At 40.4% G+C, this 20,670-nt stretch overlaps 2 protein-coding genes across 3 annotated transcripts; both read left to right on the top strand.

Moving 5' to 3' along the window:
• The first annotated feature begins 195 nt into the window (after positions 1-195).
• On the top strand, positions 196-8,316 carry kcnk3b (potassium channel, subfamily K, member 3b). Its single transcript, XM_055057014.1, is given in 3 exon segments — positions 196-318; positions 321-624; positions 3,400-8,316. Coding segments are annotated over 3 exon segments (1,320 nt in total). The 3' UTR covers positions 4,293-8,316.
• A 4,692-nt stretch (positions 8,317-13,008) lies between these two features.
• Positions 13,009-19,199, top strand: marc1 (mitochondrial amidoxime reducing component 1). 2 transcript variants are annotated; one of them, XM_055057405.1, is made up of 7 exons: positions 13,009-13,320; positions 14,840-15,010; positions 15,893-16,055; positions 16,719-16,859; positions 17,077-17,138; positions 17,291-17,362; positions 18,800-19,199. In XM_055057405.1, the coding sequence occupies exons 1-7, from the start codon at positions 13,070-13,072 to the stop codon at positions 18,924-18,926; spliced, it is 987 nt and encodes a 328-aa protein (XP_054913380.1). In that variant the 5' UTR covers positions 13,009-13,069; the 3' UTR covers positions 18,927-19,199. The 2 variants fall into 2 exon arrangements, with proteins under 2 accessions (XP_054913380.1, XP_054913379.1); XM_055057404.1 differs by having other exon boundaries at positions 16,716-16,859.
• The last annotated feature ends 1,471 nt before the right edge of the window (positions 19,200-20,670 follow it).

The following is a 20,670-nucleotide window of genomic DNA, read 5'->3' as shown; positions in this document are numbered from 1 at the left end:
CGAAGGCTGAGGCACTTTGTTAGTGAAAGCTAAGCGTTTAGCTAGAGCTGCCACTCCAAAAAAATTTTTTTAAAAAGTCTGTGGGATTGCCCTGCGTGTTTCTTCTCCTTCTTTCTTCTTCTTCCTTTTCTACCGTATCTAAATATAAGACGGTGACAAATAGTCCAAATAGCCTACAGTAGCAACCCAACTGTGATGTGGGGGTGGTGCGGCTCCATCTCCAAAAGTCTCCTCTGTTGGATCCGCAGCGCGTCAAGAGAAGGTCGCAGAGCGCCTCAGCTGGCGCGCGCGGCCGACTTTTTTTTTTTTTCCCACCCTCCCCACCTTTTCATCTCGCCGCCATGAAGAGACAGAACGCCCGGACGCTCGCGCTCATCATCAGCATCCTCACCTACCTGGTGGTCGGGGCGGCCGTCTTCGAGACCCTGGAGTCCAAGCAGGAGAAGAGTCACAGGAGGCGGCTGGACGCCAGGAAGCACGAACTCATGCGCAAGTTCAACTTGACCAAAGCGAACTTCGAGGAGCTCGAGCTCGTCGTCCTGCAGTTCAAACCTCACAAAGCCGGAGTCCAGTGGAAATTCGCGGGCTCCTTCTACTTCGCCATCACTGTGATCACGACCATAGGTGAGCGCAGGTGGGACAGAGCCTTTCGGGCTGTCCCCCCCTCCCCAACCTCCCGTCCCCCATCTCTCTCTAGAGTATTTCGTGTCGTCGCGGTTTGTTTGTCAGATATTTCATGGATTTGTCACGTCGCGCGCCAGGTGAGACGGCACGTTCTTTGATGTTTTCTGGGGTCAGAAAGGTGAATTGTTGCTCCTTTTGCCTGGCTTTTAGAATCAGCGACTTTACGTAGAAAACTAAGAATTATAAAAATTAAAGAAAGTAATATTTGCCTTCAGTTAGAGGAATAAAGACAACGGTGGATTATTCAATAACACAAAATAAATCTAATAAATTAGATATGCCAAATGAATGTGCTCACTTGCATTTTTTTGTTTGTTTGTTTGTCTTTTCATTTCACCGCATTTTTAAGGGGGGTGTTTTCTAATATATTTCTTCCCACCACGCTGTAAAAGTTACTCGGTTAACTTAATTTGCCTTAATTTTAGAGATGCACCAATCAGAGGTTTTGAGGCCAATTTCCAGTCACTGATTTCTTTGAAGCTTTGATATGACTAAAGTTGAGCTCTCTTGACAATTTCAGTTCAATTTTAATGAAATAATGTCCAGGTGTGTGTCAGGTATTGCCTGAGTTAGTGCCACGCGTTTTCTGTGAGAGATAGCGGTGGACGTCACGCAGCCCTGCAATGAACCTGCTTGCAGAGTTTGCATTTTAAGAATACCTGTTGGTAACATACAGGAAGCTCAGCAACAATATTGTATTTATTTGTTTGTTTTGGTCAAACAAAGCCATGCTTTCTTTACCTCAACGAGAAGAGTTGGTTTTATGAAAATAACTTTGAACATCAGGACAGGATCACAAGACAATGATTTCTATGTGGACTTGGCCTGATGTAAAAAAGTAAACCTATACTGGTTGTGCCACCAGGGGGAACATCAACCAACCAGCGTAACTGGATAGCCGGTAATGAGTCATTAATATCGCTGTGGGGGCATTTTCTGTCCACTTACTTTTGCCAGAATTGTTTTAGTTCACCGATATTGGAGGCTCGGCCTTTAACACTGCTGGATTTGCATTCATATTTCACTGTGTATATTGGGTTCTCTCTGGTTACTTCCTGTAAAAGTCCAGAAGTGTTCTAGTTTCTTCAGGAAATGTTAATGAAAGACTTAACGTGATGAAATTGCTCTACTTTATACAGAAAAGATTAAATTAATCCAAGTCCTAATTTAGCATAGTGATTATAACAACTGTAATGATGCTATGCCATACATGTTGATTTGATACAGACTCATCAAAAATGTAGATTAAACAACAAATACATTTTGTAGGTGTTTACAGGTGACTCATACGGTAAAGTCTTCTCACCTCAGCACTTTCTTTAGCGTCTCACTAAGAGGATATTTATCACTTTACTGTTTCTTTTACATTAGCTTTTTTTCTTTATCTGTCTTTATTTTAAAAAGACAGATCCTATATTTGCATTTGTTTAACCAAATATTAAACTAACGGACCCAAAAATGTACCATTAGCTCTTAAAAAAAAGCTTCTTCTGAGTGCGAAAAGGTCTAAAATGATCCATCAACAAAATGGTTTACCAACAAACTTGTTAGCTGTTTTGTTGCTGGAGCTCATTAATTATTCATGAGCAGAGGCATCAATAGGCCAAAGTCACAACAAATAACTCATTTTAGTGAAATAGAGAACATGTGATGGCGTTCATTGTCGACCAGTTCTTAACTTTTAAAATGTAGTGATTAGCACCATTAGCTCAGTTAGCATCTCTTACTGGAGCTGCACATAGTCTACACAGCTAGGTTGTAAATGTTCTTAACACGAGTCTTTCACAATTTCAAAATCATATAATTGATGGTGGATAAAACCATAAAGAGTTTAGACTGGCTAAAACAAGAAAGAAAAGTTTCTATTTGATGTCGTAAAAGTCGCTAACTGAAATTATCAATCAATTACAGACTCTAAAGGCAATAATAGGTGATGTAAAAGAGATTAATCGGGTTGTGGTATGCTTATGACTACAAATTATTACTATAGACATATATTTTTTTCTGGTAATTTATAGAAAAAAAATATTTTCTTACTTTTAGATTTGTGGTTTCGATGGTTTGGTTTTTAAGCCTGAACTCCACTTGGGAGCCTACAAGAAGTTACAGTAAAACAACTATTTAAACTAACTTTGTGTCTACAATCAGAAATACAAACAAAAACAGAAAATACAAATGCAGTGATTGATTTTATATTTACATTCTCTTCTGGCCCTGAGTGGAAGGGGAGGAGCTAGAGGTGATTTGACCTGGACAGATAGGAAGTGCTTTTGGCTCCAGGTGCGAAGACACGGACTCCGCATCCGAACTGAGCGGTACCTGAAGTGTTCTTGGACTGGAGAATTTCCGACCGTAGCATCTGCCGCTCAGTGAGAAGAGCAAAACAACATGTGCTTTCACAAGTCCCCAAAAAACACTCCAATTACAACAGGGAAAGTTGGTGGAATTGTTGGTAATTGATTAAAAAAGGGAAAAAAATACTCAACAGGTCTGAAAAGTCACTTTCCATTGTTAAGAGTGTAACATAAAGACTAGGACTGAACTTATAGTACTAAGAGTCTTGGTTTATGAGTGTTTAGTTTGCTGAGAATATTTACTATTTGGTGTTACTTTAAAATGACCAGTGAAAGACATCTGAGGTCAGTTTTTTAAGACCCATATATTTGCCGTCCTGCACACTGTTACAAATATGTAATGTATTCTCTCTCCTCTTAGGTTACGGCCATGCAGCACCCAGCACCGACTCAGGGAAGGTGTTCTGCATGTTCTATGCTCTGCTTGGGATCCCGCTCACCCTTGTAATGTTCCAGAGCCTGGGAGAGCGCATCAACACGTTCGTCAGATACCTGCTGCATCAAGCCAAAAAGTGCCTGGGAATGCATCAGACCGAGGTCTCCATGGCGAACATGGTGACGGTCGGCTTCTTCTCCTGCTTGAGCACTCTGTGTGTGGGCGCCGCGGCGTTCTCCCACTGCGAGGGATGGAGTTTCCTGCACGCCTTCTACTACTGCTTCATCACGCTCACCACCATCGGGTTTGGAGATTACGTGGCCCTGCAGAGGGACGACGCGCTGCAGAACGACCCGCGCTACGTGGCTTTCTGCTTCGTCTACATCCTCATGGGCCTGACGGTGATCGGGGCGTTCCTGAATCTCGTCGTGCTTCGCTTCCTGACCATGAACACCGAGGACGAGCGGCGGGACGCCAAGCAGAAGGCCTTGATGTCCGTGGGCAAGCCCCGAGGGGAGGTGGTTCGTCTTCTACCGCTCTCGACCTCAACCTCGTCCACCGTCGTAGCCAACGACGCCCCGAAGGCTAAAGATTTAAAAGGTGCTTACACCGAGGTGTTGCATTTCCAAACAATATGCTCCTGCTTATGGTACAGAAGCAAAGAGAAGCTGCAGGGCTCCATACCCACCATGATCCCTCAGGAGATGACTTTCTCAGATCCCTACTTGCAGCAGAACAGTACCTGTCCTCACTACATGGATCCTGGATCAACAGGCTGTGTGTGCAGTCCACGTCAATGCACCAGCATAAGCTCCATAACAACAGGCCTACACATTCTGTCTCCATTCAATCTGTTTAAAAGACGCAGCTCCGTTTAGCCTTTCACAGCAAGTGATGACAACACTTAACTTCAACTAGATGTACGTGGTGCTACAATCCTGGTATTCCAAGAGTATACTGCGCAAAAAAAAAAAAAAAAAAGGATTATGCACACAGCAAAGTCTTGATCAAATATGTAATGCAGACAGAACAGTCAAAAAAGGGTTTCATTTTGAGGCTTTGCGTGTGTGTCCTCAACAGAGTTAGGTCCAACCAGTTTGGAGTCACGGCACATGAACACAACGTGGTGCATGTTATGCCTATCGGATGCTCGGCTGGTGAAATCAACAAAGTGAGGGGACGGTGAAATGAAGAGAAACAAGAACTGAATCTTGTTTTCCCCGCAGCAAATAGGAATTTTGCAATTTCATTAACGAGTGTGGCATTACTTCCTAAATGTTTCCTTTACTCATGCTGTTCCTTCATCTTTTAAGTTTAGAGGTGTATCAACATATCCAGCTCACGAGACGAGGTGAGTTTATGAGACAAGATTTTAGCAATATTGTTGTTATAAAGAATCTCCATTTTTGTTCCACAGATATAGAAAAGGTTTCATAAATCACTTTTCCTCTCCCTTTGCTCTCTGTTATCACAGTACAACATTCCAGTCCATGTTTGACAAATATATATATTTAATGCTTATCTCTGTCTAAGGTGACTCTGATGCGGACAAGAGACAAGCAAATGTCTCCCTGCTTTGTTTAAGATACTATAAAAAAGCCCTTTTTGCTTAATGGAAAGCAACTCAGTTAGCTTTCCATTAGCACCATTAGCGGCTAACGATTAGCCAGATATGTAAACTTTTGCATTACATCACTACCGGTATATTAAAATTTTTATAGGCTTCTTCAAAATAATTTTGGATTTTACCTACTGCATGGGGCAACTCAAGAACGGCTTCCTTTTCGGATAAATCACAAGCTTTCATAGCAGGGATCCAGAATAATCACTGGCACTTATTTCACCCGACAAGGCCACTGGCTGGGAGTTTTTTACTAGACGGGCTTTGATGAGAAATGTGGCATTTTATGAACACCAGATTTCATGTCATACACTCTTACTTAGAAGACAATGCAGTTTGCGAGAATTTCTCACAGCATTCGTGACCCATCAGAACTTTACCAAGTCTGGAATAGTCGACTAACTTCATATGAGTCACATCTGTAGCTGGAACCCTGACTGTCAGTGCTCTCCAACCAAATTGCTGGTGCTAGGCACAAACTTATGTAATTTGTCAGGTGGAAAAGTCTAAAAACAATGTGGCCACGGACAATAACACATTGAAATATCCTTTAGTTTGATTGGTTTTACCCTAGAAGTAAACGACGTACCACGAGTTCAGTTTAATTACGTTCATCATCAATTTGTCTTAATGAGCTTGATGGACTGTATTTACTGCAGGTTAAAGTGTCTTGGTTCATTTTCTTTCATTCATCTGGTTGACTGGTAGCTAAACTGTAGTATTTAGATGTTTGATGTTCTAACCCATATTGCAAGAAAATCCCCAAAGCCAGAGCTGGAAACAAAAAGAAATGCATTGCGGTTCAGTAATTATCTCTAGCCTATATGTAACATTTATGTACTGAATAATGGAAGAAATATTTCATGTAGAATTGTCTGTCAATCAGAAAAAATTTATCAAGCATTTTAAAATGGCTAAAAAAACAACAACTAAAAACCCGCATAAAACACAAATGAGTATCTAAGGATATTTCTATTTGATTTCTTGGCAACATAAACCATAAATACACTCTTTCTGATTTGTCAGGGATGTTTTTAAAAAATTTCAAATAAGATTCAAAGTTATCATAAACAATAGTATCTGTAGTAAAATGCTTGCCGTGCTTGGTGAAGAATAACTGGTAGAAGCTTAGTCAGTCCCATCCTAATTTTAGCTCTTTTGAACAATAAGAAATGATTCTTATCAATTTGACACAGTGTTATTCTCGTCGATATATAATTTGTACAATTTCACTAGGGATGACAGATATGAATTTTGTTTCTGTTTTCTCAAACTACATCTGTGTTGCAATGCTACAACTTGGAGGCTGCTAGCCGTATCAGTCCGCCTTATCAGCTGCGACTCATCGATCGGCTCTGACTCGTTCGCTTTCACCGCTCAGACTGCTTACTCGCTTTTCTACAAACTTATGCCGATAAGACGTCTTTCTGCTGCAAATATAAAGAACCTTGAAAATTGGATCGAGGATAATTCTTTTAGCTAATTGTCATAGGTTAGCCGTTTTTTGCTGCCTGAGGTTATTATGCTAAACTAGGCTAATTATTTTCCACTGCACAGCACAGCATATTATTGCAATTTTTTAATGCAATATCAGTAAAAAATTATATTTGGTACAATATTTGGTAGCTATAATTCAGGCAATAACACTGCTTTCCAATAGTTTACACTTAGATGGACTTTCTGTTGTGTGTCAACAACTGAAATAGACGTCAAACGATTTAAGCTGTACAGATTCTAAAATGTGGCTTAAATCCAAATGTTAATTTCATCACAATATCCAACAATGACTGACAATGTTATGTTTTCCTAATATTACGGAGCTGTGTTTGACAGTATGCTGTGTCTACTTTGCTTTTCAGGCAGGAAAGTCTCTTAGGCATTTCCTTAGAGCATTTTCATTGATGGCAACAGAACACAGAGGATAGAAGACCTGCCGAAACGCAACAATACACATTACACATAATGTGCACAGAGATGTGCAGATCACATCTGGAACAAACAGTAGATTCAATTGTGGGTTGTTGTTTTTTTTTGTTTGCTTTTTTTGGAGTCTGTTGGGGCAGATGGGAGGGGGGTTACCATGTTGGTACAATGTGTAATTAGTTGGTTGTCAGTCACAGACAGCTTTGCTTGAATAGACGGAATCGGGATGATTGATGGTTCAGAAAAAAGTTCTCTTTCAGCTAAAGTCTCACGTATTCCTGGGTACAATTTGGTGGTTTGTCAGTGGGTGGGCATGATGCAGAGTCGCATTTGCTTCATTTCGAGGAGGAACGACTCCATTTTAACCCCTGAAGATGAATTATTTCGATTTGCTTATCATTGTATTCTGTGACTTTACAAATAAGCAGCTGACAAAATCAATCAAGGGGACAAACTGTACCCCTTTAAAGAGAAAGTACATCCTTTTTTGTCACTGTATTCATTATTACTTCAACAGATGACTGGGGGTTATAAACTAAGCATCTTTGATTTGGTCTCAGCTATTTAATTGCTCCATGAATCTTGCGATAAATTCAGTTTTAAGGAGCCTTATTGCTCATTGGAAAAGTTATCAAGTTTATTTTGTTGCAGAGCTCTGGGTAAGTGTCACGGTTTTACCAACACCGACGCTTTTCTACCAGTTTTCTCTGGGTTTGTAGAAAACATTAGAAATTCTAAATGAACGGCAACATCTACATATTTTGGCCAGTTTCCTAAGACACAATTTCACCACATATCTGTACTTGGATTTTTTAAATGTATTTATTCAATGTATTTATTTTATTTTTTTTTTTGTCATTTAACGTGTTTTACCGTTTGCTTTGTTGGGTGAAATCTGGGACTAACAGACTAAACCGGTGCACGTATTACATGCAAATAAGAAATGATGTGATGTCTCCTCAGAGGATGAAATCATGTAGCAGCATCAACCTGTTGTGCTGGACTGACATACACATTTACATATGATTATTAAAGAAAAGGAACGTATGCTTTCGATTCTTTCACCAACAAAATAAGAACCTATTGTTAATTGTATGCAAAGGTTTAAAAAAAAATACTTGAGCAATGACAGAAGCTATATTTCAGGAATATTAATTAATTTTACAGGCCTGTACATCAGCAAGAACAGGGAAATTAGAAAAAAAGTGCAGAACTCCAAAGAGGTCTCTCCCACTTCCTCATATTTTCTTGACAACAGGCAACAAAAATGTTCTTGCAGCTTTGGGAGAGAGAACAAAGTTCTTTGTTCTTGCAGAATACTTATGGGCCTTAAATCTGTCAACAGTAAAACATGAATATTTTGCCAATAAAATGACTGGTTTTGAGTTTTTTGTTATGTTGTTGATGTCCTTTGTGGCTTGATAAATTCTGACGTAATTTAAGATGCAAACATGTTCATAATTACATTTTGTAGAAGGGAGTTTCTTGCAGTCAAGGCAAAAAGAAAGCACACATATCAGTTTTACAGATTTTTGAACATAATTTACAGAGATAATTACCTGGTCTCAGCCAGTTTGTAGAATTAAATTAATAGAACTTCAAATACATAATAATCTGACTCGACAAGTGAAGTCCTGAGTATAAAAAGACTGCATTTTCACTTACCTGAAATTGAGCAATTTGACATTTCATAAACAGAAATTCACACAGTTGAATTAAAAAGGAAAATCTTGTCAATCAAAAATTTTGTTGTTTGGCCGTATCGAAATTGGTTAATTTAGCAAACCTACAATGTAAACACACAGTGTCACATGATCCACAACCAGATGCTGCCAATGGCGTAAACGAAGAAGAAAAAGAAGAAGAAGATGACAGGAAGTGGTAGAAGGATGAGAGCGCGGCGTTTTTAAAATGACTTGTCGCGTGAACATACTCATTCACATGTGATTTTAATTGCATTAATGGTTTCTTAGTTGGATGTAGACAAAGTTTTGCTCACATTTGTAATGGAAACACAGCCAATGTATGAGGACCAAAACGTACGACCCAACATAACAGACAAGATGTAGAAACCGGTTGAAAACCTTAGAGACGCTATTTGACTGAAGAGTTTTTAATAACCTAGTTTATCAGTGATATCCCGAGGAGCGGTCTTCTGTATGAGCTTATCGTTGCTGAGGAATTAACCAGCTAAAAGAGGATGCACTTGCTCTTTACCATGACTGTCAGCGCATATTTTATCAATATGTGCTGAGGAAGAAAATCCTGCTGAATGTATAGAAATGACTATTAGGGCCCAGATGGTTTCCCCATGGGAATGTTGACTGAACTCCAGATCTGGACAACCTACAGTCACGAGTCTAAGTGGTGCAACCAACTCCTTTTTATGTTGCCCAAGAGAGTGCAGCCCTAACACTGACAAGGAAGCGCTTTTACTGGAAGACCAATGCAGCCAGAGGTACACAGTCAACATTTAAACAACAGCTTTTCATGTATTTAATATATATATATATATATTTATAAAAAATTATGAAATGTTAAAATAAGTGCAGGAAAGTAGACTTTCTATGCAGTATTGATTATGTTCACAACGTCACTTGTTGGGTCTCCTATGAGATTTTTCTATCTGACATAGTTCAAGTATGTTTAAGCCTCCCTTTGGTGGGACCATCATCTTTATTAATCTGAACCATAATATCCTCACATAGTAGAACAGTGAACAGTTTTTACGCTCAGAATTGCTTGGCTGCTTTAAATGGACCAGTGTTCATCTTCTCGGATATTCCACTTTGTTTGGGGAAGATGGGAAAGCTCATCTAAATTGTGATTAGGGGTGTCCCGATCTGATATCAATATCAGAAATCAGAACTCGGTGTGATATCAGCCAGAAGTATCGGATTATATCAACCTGGATCTAAAATTTCCTATACAAACACTCCGCTCCAGGATTTAGTCTGAACCACCTTCTGGTTAATAAATAGGTCTGTTGGTCTCATACCTACTGAATATCACTCCATCAAACATTTTCTAACGCACCACACAACAAGATAATTAATAAAAGTGTACATGATTTCTGCTGATATTGTATCAATATCGGTATCGGACAACACTCAGAACTGCAATATCGGTATCTTATCAGAAGTGAAACATCCACTCCTGATCTAGATGCAGTCCAAACAAACATAGATCTAAGTTTGCTAAAAGGTGAACCCTGCTGCATTTTGCTCAGTGTGGGGCAACAAAATGGCTATCTTACAAAATGAAGAGAGAAAATGCATCATTCAAAGGAAGAAGTGCAAGTCACATTAAATTGCTAATATCCAAAGAAACATCCTGGATAGTTGGCTGCCTGGTCTGCTGTTCAGACTGGACAGAATCTGGAACGATAAGCTATTGTAACTTTAGGACATTGGTGGCGGTGACAGAGAGTCTGCGTGTCGTCCATAAACATTTCTGAGTGTGATTGGGTGAATCCGGCACTTTGTTGATGAGCGCAACTACAAAAGTGCTGTACAAATTCAGCTTATCTACCATTTAGACTGGCCTTTATTGTACACAATTATTCATTGAAATGTGAGGATAAGATCTGTGCAAACCTTAGTGAGAAATAAAAATAGCCAGCAATATAAATAGATGACTGGCAATAAACACATTTCACAGCTTTACTTAATGTTGCACTTCTCTTCGGAGTGAGAAAGATGAGCTCAGCGTGAATTTACTCATTTTGCTCTTCCCTTCTGTTCCAGTACACAGAGAGCGGCTGCATCCACTGTTTTAATGGAAACTGTATGAAATATGTTGATGTCAAAGTCTTGAAACAGCATCCAGAGGAGCAACAGTGCAAAAAAATATGATACTCAGGTGGTAAGTAGATCAAATGACAAAAGATTTTTTTCTGGACGATAAATTGTCCCAGTAATTATTGCGATAAGCGATAACATTGTTTTTTTGTTGTTGTTTTTTCGAGACTATTTCAAGTAATGTGTTGTTTGTGGCACAATAATGCATTTTTTCTCTATCAGAGACCAATAAGCATTGATTTTGTGAGGAACACTTAATTAATGAGTTGGTAAACACATTAATTCATGTTGAAGATATTTTAAATATGCAAAATCAAAACCACACACAACCGAAAACATAACTCACATTAGATCAGATTATGAAGTCTCTGTAAACAATCAATTCCTTCAAAAAATGTTAATCATCAAAACGGAAATGATTGATCTCATTTTCATTTATCATATGATTGACTGATTGACTACTTAATGTGACAGGCTTATTGATAGACCATTATATGGATCAAAAGTAGCTAGCACAAGTTTTAAACAGTTTCACATTTTCTAACTTAAGATCAGACTTTTTTGATTTTTTTTTTTTCACGTTCTAATACAAAAATTTTTTCTTAACATTTTTTCTTAAAAAAGCTAAGCGCTCAGTCAGATCGGATGGAAAACATCCGCGGGCTTGAGTTTTAAAATCTTACCGCAGATTCTCAACTGCTTTTTGATCTAGCCTTTGACTAGGCCATTCTATCACAAAAATGTTTTTTCGTCCACACCATTCCATTGTCGTTCTCCTCTTTCTAGTGTAGTTCGATGAGTGTACTGTCAGTCACTGACCAGCATTCCTGTTGAAGAAAAGCATCCCCACAGCATGATGCTGCCACCACCGTTCTTCATAGTTGCAATGTTGTTTTTTTTGGGGGGGGATTTCTTTATTTTGTTTTTTTTTCTGACTGCAAGGCAACGAACCACTGCTGTTAATTATTTTGTAAAGAAAACGTCACTAAACAGAACCAAACTTGCAGAGCAGATACTGAGACTGATCCGCTAATCCGCTAAGAGCAGAATTATCCCATCAAACTGTCAGCAGCCGAGGGTAATTAGTGTTTTTTTTTTTTTTGTCATAGTCAAAATTTGCTCGGCACTCCATCCTTCCCAAGCAGGCTGTGCGGGCCGGTCCTGAGCCCGTGTATCTGCCCGGAGCCATTAGACGTGGACCACGGAGAAGCAACAGAAGGAGTGTCGACTGGACAAATCCCTGTATTGACCCCCTATCGCTAAAGCATCTGCTGTTTTCTACTTTGGCCACAGACCTGGCTATCTATGTCAAAGACAAAAATAGGTCCACTGAGAAGGTCAGCGATGGCATTACATCACTTGGCAACGGGTTTTAAAGAAAGAAGATATAAAAAGCCCTGAGTGGGCCCAAAGTTTGTGTCATTTATGAAAGGGATTGTTCAGGACTTTTTGAAGTGAGCTTCTGTAGGGAGGTTGTTGATTTAAAGGGGCAGTGTTGTGTATTTCTATGCACATGGTGTCATTTTGTAGCACAGTCTTGTGCTACATTTAGTGACTGCAAAAAGGCTTTATATCAAACATGACGCAAAAGAAAATTTTATTTGTGATTTAACGCCCTGAAATTGGGCCTCTGTCTCTTTAAGAAACTCCTGCTCTTTCTGAAACCCCGCCTTCAGGAAGTCATCTCAACATGGCTCCTTCATGAACCCTTTAACAACATTTTTACCAGCGTAGCTCTGAGACGTATCTGGTGTGATGAGCTCAGTGGATCACACCAGGTGTTTGCTAATTACTGTTGGCTAGTCTGAAGGAGCTGAGTGGGGGAGCCTGAAGGCAGGGCTGCTCCGTGAGGCTGAAGCTTGAAAACTGCAGCTCTGAGCAGGTCTCTGCAGGTTTCCAACATGCACGAAACAATCAAAGAAATCCAGGTATGTTTTTGATGAGGGAACAACGTCATAAGAAAATAAATTTAAAAAAAGTTGATTTTCTAATTAAAATCTTGAACTATGCCTTTAATGTTCAGTTTGAACTGAGCAGGGAAAAGTGTGTGTGTGTGTGTGTGTGTGTGTGTGTGTGTGTGTGTGTGTGTGCGTGCGTGCGTGCGTGCGTGTGTGTGTTACTTTGATTAAGACTGTCAGAAATATGCGTGAGAAAGTCAAATTGCCTTCATTGGCCTTTCATGACACAAGGAGAGCGCGTCTCATTAACCACCCCGCGAGCGTGTCAGTGAACGTCGCACCGCGGACGCCCGCTGTCTCTTTAATAAAAAGTTCGCAGTCGAGTGAAAAGTCTGCGAGGAGGCGAGTCCAAAATGGATCTGAAGGAGCTGGCTGCGAACGCGTTGGCCCAGAATAAGAAAGCGGCTCTTCTGGTCGGCGCAGCCGGAGCCGCACTTCTGGGATTTGGACTCGGATATAAATACATGCGGAAGCCAGAAAAAGCCGTCCGCGTGGGCGTCGTGTCGCAGATCCTCGTTCACCCTCTCAAGTCGGGCAAAGCGGTGCCTGTGAGCGTCGCAGAGTGCCAGAAAATGGGGCTGAAGGCTGGAGAGCTGGAGGACCGGTGAGTGAGAGCGGCTGCACCCAGCGGGCTTTCATTTATTTTATTTGTTTATTTGCATTTATTTTTAATCTGTCACCAATGTCCAAGGTTCCACTCGGTTCGATTTTCAACCCGCACATAGACGGGCCTGAGAAGAGGCGTCGGGTCATTCATGCGCGGCTTGAACTTTGAACTCCTCCACAGGTCTGAGCCTGAACTCCGCATCATGGTTTAAATGACATCATCCAATGAGCAATAAGGCTCCTCAACCTGCTTTACGTCATTAAATCGTCATCAGTTATGAAGCGAGCCATGAATTTCTGTCATGACGTCACATTTCAAAGGTTGTTTTTTTTTTGCTCCTCCTCAAAAAAAATTTTTGAAAAATTACCACAATTATTTACAAAATATGTCCCAGACCAAGAAGAAAACATTCATTATAATTATTATTTTCTGAAGGTAATCAAAATCATCGGCAACACTTTATTTTGACGGGGTGCACATGGACATGACACAATGCCTGTCATGAACATGAAGGAGTCTATGAATTTCTGTGACTGTTGTCATGGAGTGTCATTCGGTAAGTCATGACACTTTGAAGACCAAGTTGCTCTGCAGGCGGCATTGAGAGTCCAGTGAAACGGCCAACTTTCCACTAAAGTGACGTTGTTTGCGAAACCGTGCAAGGTTGGGACTTTTAATGCAACTTTTGAAGCAGCTTTGCATTAAAAGCGTCATTGTTTCCCGACTGACACTTCGTGACAACAGTCATAACCGTTCATGAAGACTCCTTCATGTTCATGACGGTGTCATGTCAGTCTTACGCACGTCGAATAAAGTGTCACCAAATCATCAAACCTCTAGTTTGGTGGATGCTCCACTTTGATCAATTGCAAATCTAAACAGGTGTTTTGGGGGTTTTTTTTATGTCAATGTTTCATTAAAAAGATGAAACATTGACAGTAGTTTTTTGTAGTTTTCTAGACGTTTGTTCCAGATTTGCTTTAAAAAAACCTGATCTAATCTAACCCTTTTGTGCTCTTTGAATTGTTAAATTGACATCATGAGCAAGTTCACCGTCTGCAGACGCAGGCCTAAGAAATAGTTGGAGTCGTTGTTGTTGCTCTCATTGCTTTTGATGCTATCAGAAACGTGCATGCAGGCTACTAATTGTTGATTTCACGTTCACACTTTCGTCACGTTGCGCCAAGATAAAGTCGTGCGTGCCTGTGAAGCGGACGGATGAGGATCCGCTTTTCAGAAATGTTTTAGAAATGAGAATCTGAAAAGTGTGGAAGACGTTTTGCGCTCCAGAACAGTCTTACGTAACCAGTCCAGGTTCGTGTTTGTGCCAAGTTCAGAGTGCGGAGCTTTTTATCTCCCGGGTTTTGGAGGTGATCCAGATATGCTGAATGTTGCAGCTGTGAAAGGTCCACCTGTGTGTGTGTGTGTGTGTGTGTGTGTGTGTGTGTGTGTGTGTGTGTGTGTGGGGGTGTGTGTGTGGGTGTGTGTGTGTGTGTGTGTGTGTGTGTGTTTGCAGACACTGGCTGGTGGTGACGGAGGAAGGGAACATGGTGACGGCCAGACAGGAGCCCCGTCTGGTCCTGGTGTCCCTGTCCTGCCAGGACGGCTTCGCCGCTTTGAATGGACCAGGCATGGAGGAGCTGAGGTTTCTGGTGAAACAGCCTGAGAATCCCGTCCTCGAGTGCAGGTATCATGGCCTCCACGGTTTACCTGCAAATTAACTAAAAAAAAAAAATTCCACCAAAATCCTAAAGAATAGTTTTCTCACTTTGCTGGGTTATATCTGGAAAATATATGTATGTATTGCTTTAAATAATTTTGAAAGAACTAAAGGAACTTAAGGCTGAAACAATTAATCGTCAAATAATCATCAACTAATCAAATAATCCTTACTAACCATTCGCTGAAAGAACAACAGAGTCAGAGCAGTAATTAGCTCTGTTGTTCTAAAAAATGCATACATTTTCTATGTAACGTTGAAGAAAAAAAACACTTATTTTCTGCAAAGATTTATCTGCTTCAAATTCTTGGAAAAAACAAAACAAAAAAACACATTTTGAATCCTCCGGAGGTTCATCTTTTTCTTTCTTCCCAGTCATTCCCAGAAGAAAAACTGTTTTATTTAAATATTTATCAATTTATTTGTTTATTTTTATTATAAATTGCATGGAATAAATATTTAAATGTGTGACTTCCAAAGAAAAAAGAAAAATCATTTCTGTGAATAAATACTGAAATAATTTGTTGGTTATAGAATCAACTATTTGTGCCGCCATTTAATGCATTGATTTCATTTTTGAAAACTAGATGTCAGAAATAATTTCATGTATTGGAGCTAAAGCAAGTCATGAAATAATTTGAACCATCAAACTCAGTGGGTGGGACTACGGCAGGCCCTGACGTCTGATTGGCTGCTTCATACAGCAAGTCAAAACAAATCCTTCTGCGTTTGCTACAACCCTGAAGTCAAATCATTACATTTTGTATTAAAGCAGGTTTTACACTGAGCCTCCCTTTCAGGTTGGTTTTTATGATGCATTGATTTTAAAATCTTTTTCTTCCTTTGCAGAGTGTTTAGCAAGGACGTTCAGGGCAGGGACTGCGGCGACAAGGTGTCCCATTGGCTCACCACTTTTCTCGGGGGCGAGAAAACATTTCGTTTGGTGCATTATGAGCCTCACATGAAGCCAAGGAGGCCAGCTGAGAGCGAGCCTCTTTTCCCCCAGTTTGAGGTAGCCATTAAATGCTGCTCCTGAGTTCAATTCACAGATGTTACAAGGTGTTCTTACACCAGTACATCCGGTTCGATTGGGGACCAAATTGGCAGCATTTGCTGTATTTTTAGCTGTTGCGGTTCGTCGTTTCAAAAGATCCAAAACCTGTTCATTCCCTGGCCTTCGGAGGCACTGCATCGTAAAGTACCGAAGGAAATGACAGAAAAACCTGTGAAGAAGACACTGACCTCAACTATCTTCTTCACAAAATTCACATATGCATTCGTGAGAGTTCGCGAGACGAACCGAGAGTTCGCGAGACGAACCGAGTTTGTGAAGCTGTTATATTTAAGTGTGTGTTATCAAGTAAATTTGTAATTCAGCACATGTCTGTGCTTAACAAAAAAAAGGAACGTTTTAAGTCAACTCAGCACCGCTTTTCTGCATTTGATCGTTATCGGCCGATGCTGTATCTCAGATATCGGTATCAGAAGTGGAAAAAAAAAAAGTTGGATCGCTGTGTCCCCACGTCAGAGTTCGGTTGCGCGTTCACACCTACCCCAAGCGAACCGGACTTTCCAAGTGAACAAACCCGAGTTTGCCTAAACTGCGCTGGTGTGAACGCACCCTGAGTCTGCTCATCTACTGAACTTAATGTCTAGTTATTGGGTCATCCAGCAGGTGGCGTACCCAGATTATGGGCCCATCATGCTGCTGTCGGAGGCATCAGTTAAGGATCTCAGCAGCAAACTGGACCAAGAGGTCACCACGGAGCGCTTCCGCCCAAGCATTGTGATAGGCGACTGTGAACCATTCGCTGAGGTGTGTTGGTCAGTTGGACAAAAAAAACAAAAAAACAACTACTATAAAACGTCTTAAAAAAAACAGATTTAACATCTTTGCTTTTCAAGTATTTGTTCTTTTATCTTCTGCTGCCCGGATAAATTCTCACTCGTCTGTTTGCTCCTGACTAATAGCTCGCCCTTTTCGAGGCGAACAGCAGGGACTAAATTTATCTCCAACTGCTTTGCTTTTTCAGGATTCTTGGGAAGAGATCCAGATTGGCAGCGTGAGGCTGCAGCGTGTAATGTCATGTGGAAGGTAATGCGGTTGGACGCTTTGCGCACAGAACCTCCTCGTTTGCCGACGGAGCCAGCTGCAAACGAGCAACAGTTTGCCCCCATTTGATTAGGATGGAGGCAAACTCAACCTGCAGTCAGTTTTTATGCTGGTTTTTTCTCCGTTTTTTGTAGGTGCATTTTGACCACAGTTGACCCAGAGACGGGTGTGATGAGCAGGAAAGAGCCGCTGGAAACGCTGAAAAGGTGACTGTATGGAAAGTGATGCGTTTTGTAGTTTGGATTGTGCTATGAGGATTAAAGACTTGACAGCTTGTGAGTGGTGGCAGTATGAGATTTAATCCCACTCTCCTTATGTTGGAGGGTGGGACATGAACTGGGATTTTAGTGATAATTTACAAAGAGAGCATTGCAAGACTGCTCCTTTTTTTTTTTTTTTTTTAAATCACCTTGTGATCGATCTGCTCTAATCGCAACTCTGCCGGCTGACATTCAGATCGTTCTTACAGGCGTTACTTTTATTGTTTGTTTGTTTTGTTTTCTAACAGGCTATTTATAGTTGCACTAGCAGAGTTGCCAGTAACAACCAAAGGAAACAGTTTAACAGTTTTAGTTTAGTGTTTTTTTCTCCTGTTCAACACTTGGAGATTAAGAAAAGTTGGTTGCAATTTGCAGCTTTGCCACAAGATGGCTCCAGATCCTTCCACATAGTTCCCCCCCCTTCCCCCCCCCTCTCCGCTGACATTAATATGATTTTCCCTATTGAAAGCTACTCTAGTATCATGGTGTATAATTGTTTATAAGTCTGTCTTCAAGCAGCTGTTCAGATTTTCCTTAGCAATAAAGCTAAACAACCTCAGTCAGATTGGATGAAAGCCATGTGTGAACATCAGTTTTTAAATCTGAACATTGAAATTTGACGAGGTCACGCTAAAGCATGAATATACTTAATGCTTAACTGGCAGTGCCAAAATTACCAAAAACGCCTGAAGGGTTATACCCAGATTAAATCAGCTGCTGTTCCTGAACAAGTTGGAGTACATGGAAAAGCTTGGTCTCTTTATGAAGATGACGAGCTAAATTTTCTAATTTCTTTTCAGTCAAAAATACTTTAACTGTTAGTAGTTTGTAGCTATTAAGTTTGTAACGCAAAAGAAATTGAAAAATTTAGCTTCACCCAGATTTTTTCTTTTTATTTCGATGTAAATACACATTGCGTTTTGAATGTGTGGACTTTGAAATATAATAAATCTGTACAATATAATGTTCTGCTCTTGAGTTTCAAATTTGATCCCCGGGGCCTCCTCCCGGTGGGACGTGTCTGGAACACCTCACCAGGGAGGCGTCCAGGAGGCATCATGACCAGATGCCCGAGCCACCTCAACTGGCTCCTCTCGATGTGGAGGAGCAGTGGCTCTAATCTTATTCCCTCCCAAATGACTGAGTGTCTCACCCTATCTCTAAGGGAGAGCCCAGCCACCCTACAGGAAAAAAAAAAATTCTGCCGCTTGTATCCTCGGTCTCGTTCTTTCGGTCATGACCCAAAGCTCATGACCATAGATGAGGGTAGAAATGTAGATGGACTGGTAAATCGAGAACTTTGCTTTTTGACTCGGCTCTCTCTTCACCACGATGAGGTTTTTTTACAGTGCAGCGTAGCCTGACGAGAAATTCTTTCCACAGCTATCGACTGTGTAAGCCATCAGAGAAGCACATCTACAAAAAGGCGCCGCTGTTCGGGCAGCTGCACACCGTCAAGAAGACGGGCGTCCTGCATGTTGGCGAAGAGGTCTACAAGATCACCCGCTGAACGCAGAAACGTCAGATCCAGTCGGAGAAGTGTTTTGATATTGGAACACTGGACATTTCAGTACAGAACGTGCTAACAAGAGGTTGATCTAAATTCATTTTTTGTAGCATAAAAACAGTTTTTTATCTATCAGTCATAGATGAGGTCATGGAGAAGCTGTAAAGTTGTGAAAAAAAATTCTCGTAATGAAAAAAAATTCTCGTAATCTGTTTTCTGTTATCTGAATCCCAATCACAACTGAAACGTGAATAAAGAGCATTCCTATCACTTGGACATTTGCGTCTACTTATTGATGACTTTGATGATGCGTTATCCTGATAAAGCTGTGCTTCGTGCAGAGGGTCTGGTGACTTTTCAGAAACGATTATTTCCTTACGGTCCAAACCTTCTTCAGGGCATTTTTAGCTCTTACAGCTTGAAGTAGCAGCAATATTTCACAATGTATGTCTTTGGTTGGAAGGAGGAAAGATCTAAATTTAGTAGTGATGGGGGTTATTTACTTTTTTCTTCTTTGTTTTATTTTATATCTAATTCTTATTACTGTGCTTGTAAGACAAATCGTCTCTCAACAGTTTTTTTTTCTGTTTCTTTTTCATTCTGTCTGGTAAAACTATAGCATTCAATCAAAAATACTTTGAATTGGAAAGAAAGGGGAAAAAAATACCCAGTTTATTGGGTTCAGAAGGAAATTCATTCAGGACGGTACGGAGAAGCTCCGCGTCCCACAGCCTGTAAACGCCCCACCTGTCGCTGTAGTAAATCTCATTTTCTCCATGACTTTATCAGCTTCTCTCTCCGTCTCTCTTTGTCATGGAGGAATGTTTTGGCCCGCTCCTCTTCCCAACGTGGCCTCGGTCCGCTGAGACGAGCGGACGTTCGTTTCTGCACGTCTTTCCTAAGGTCCTGTCTGAGCCTGAGATCCGTACTTTGACTGGACCATTACTGGAGCGTGCTGCTGATTGGTTAAACAAGTGCATTGTATAAAAGTTCCCTCCAAAAAGCATCTTTTGTTGTTGTCATGTTGAGCTTTTCAGTTTTGACTCTTTCTAATCTTCTGTGGAATCTGCTGTGCACATTTACACTGGAGGATTTCTCAGTTTTATTTGCAGTAGAATCATTTCATCTAACAAAACTGCAATGTGCAACTTTTTTTTATTATTATTATTGACATCAATGCCTGAATTTCAAGCTGTTGATTGGAGAAACAGCAGGACGAAGAGTCAGGAGTTCAGCTTTTCACTGCAATTCACTGTCTGCTCAAATCACTCAGGAAACCAACTGAATTCAAACACAAAGTTCACTATTTCAAATCCTCGGAAGCTGCTATTTAAAGCATAAAGTGGTTTCTTTACAGCTTCAGTCAGTATGTTATGCAAAAACAAAACAAAAATAAAGTGTGGGTGCTTTGCCTCATAGTGAGACCTCGTTTCAACTTTCAGTTTCAGTCATTTTCTCTCTTGGATCATTTCTTTATCTTACCAATTTTAGTTCATTCTTTGTTGAGTTGTTCTTATTGTCAGTGATTTTTATTTATTAATGTATTACGCAGCATTTATTTCTGTTGTTTATTTTTCTTTTCTCTCTCCATTGTTATTTTATTCTCATAGTTTTCCATGAGCTTCCCTCAGTCATCGCCTCCCTCCCCACATTAATGATTAGTGTGGCAAAATAACTGAGGTTATGTCCCAATTTCTAGATGAAATTATCATTGAAAGAGACGCACATATATATGCAGGGACAGTTT

The sequence above is a fragment of the Poeciliopsis prolifica genome, unplaced genomic scaffold (genome assembly GCF_027474105.1).
Source record: "Poeciliopsis prolifica strain line A6 unplaced genomic scaffold, Auburn_PproV2 SCAFFOLD047, whole genome shotgun sequence".
Lineage (NCBI taxonomy): Eukaryota > Metazoa > Chordata > Actinopteri > Cyprinodontiformes > Poeciliidae > Poeciliopsis > Poeciliopsis prolifica.
This window is presented reverse-complemented; position numbering and strand designations above follow the sequence as displayed.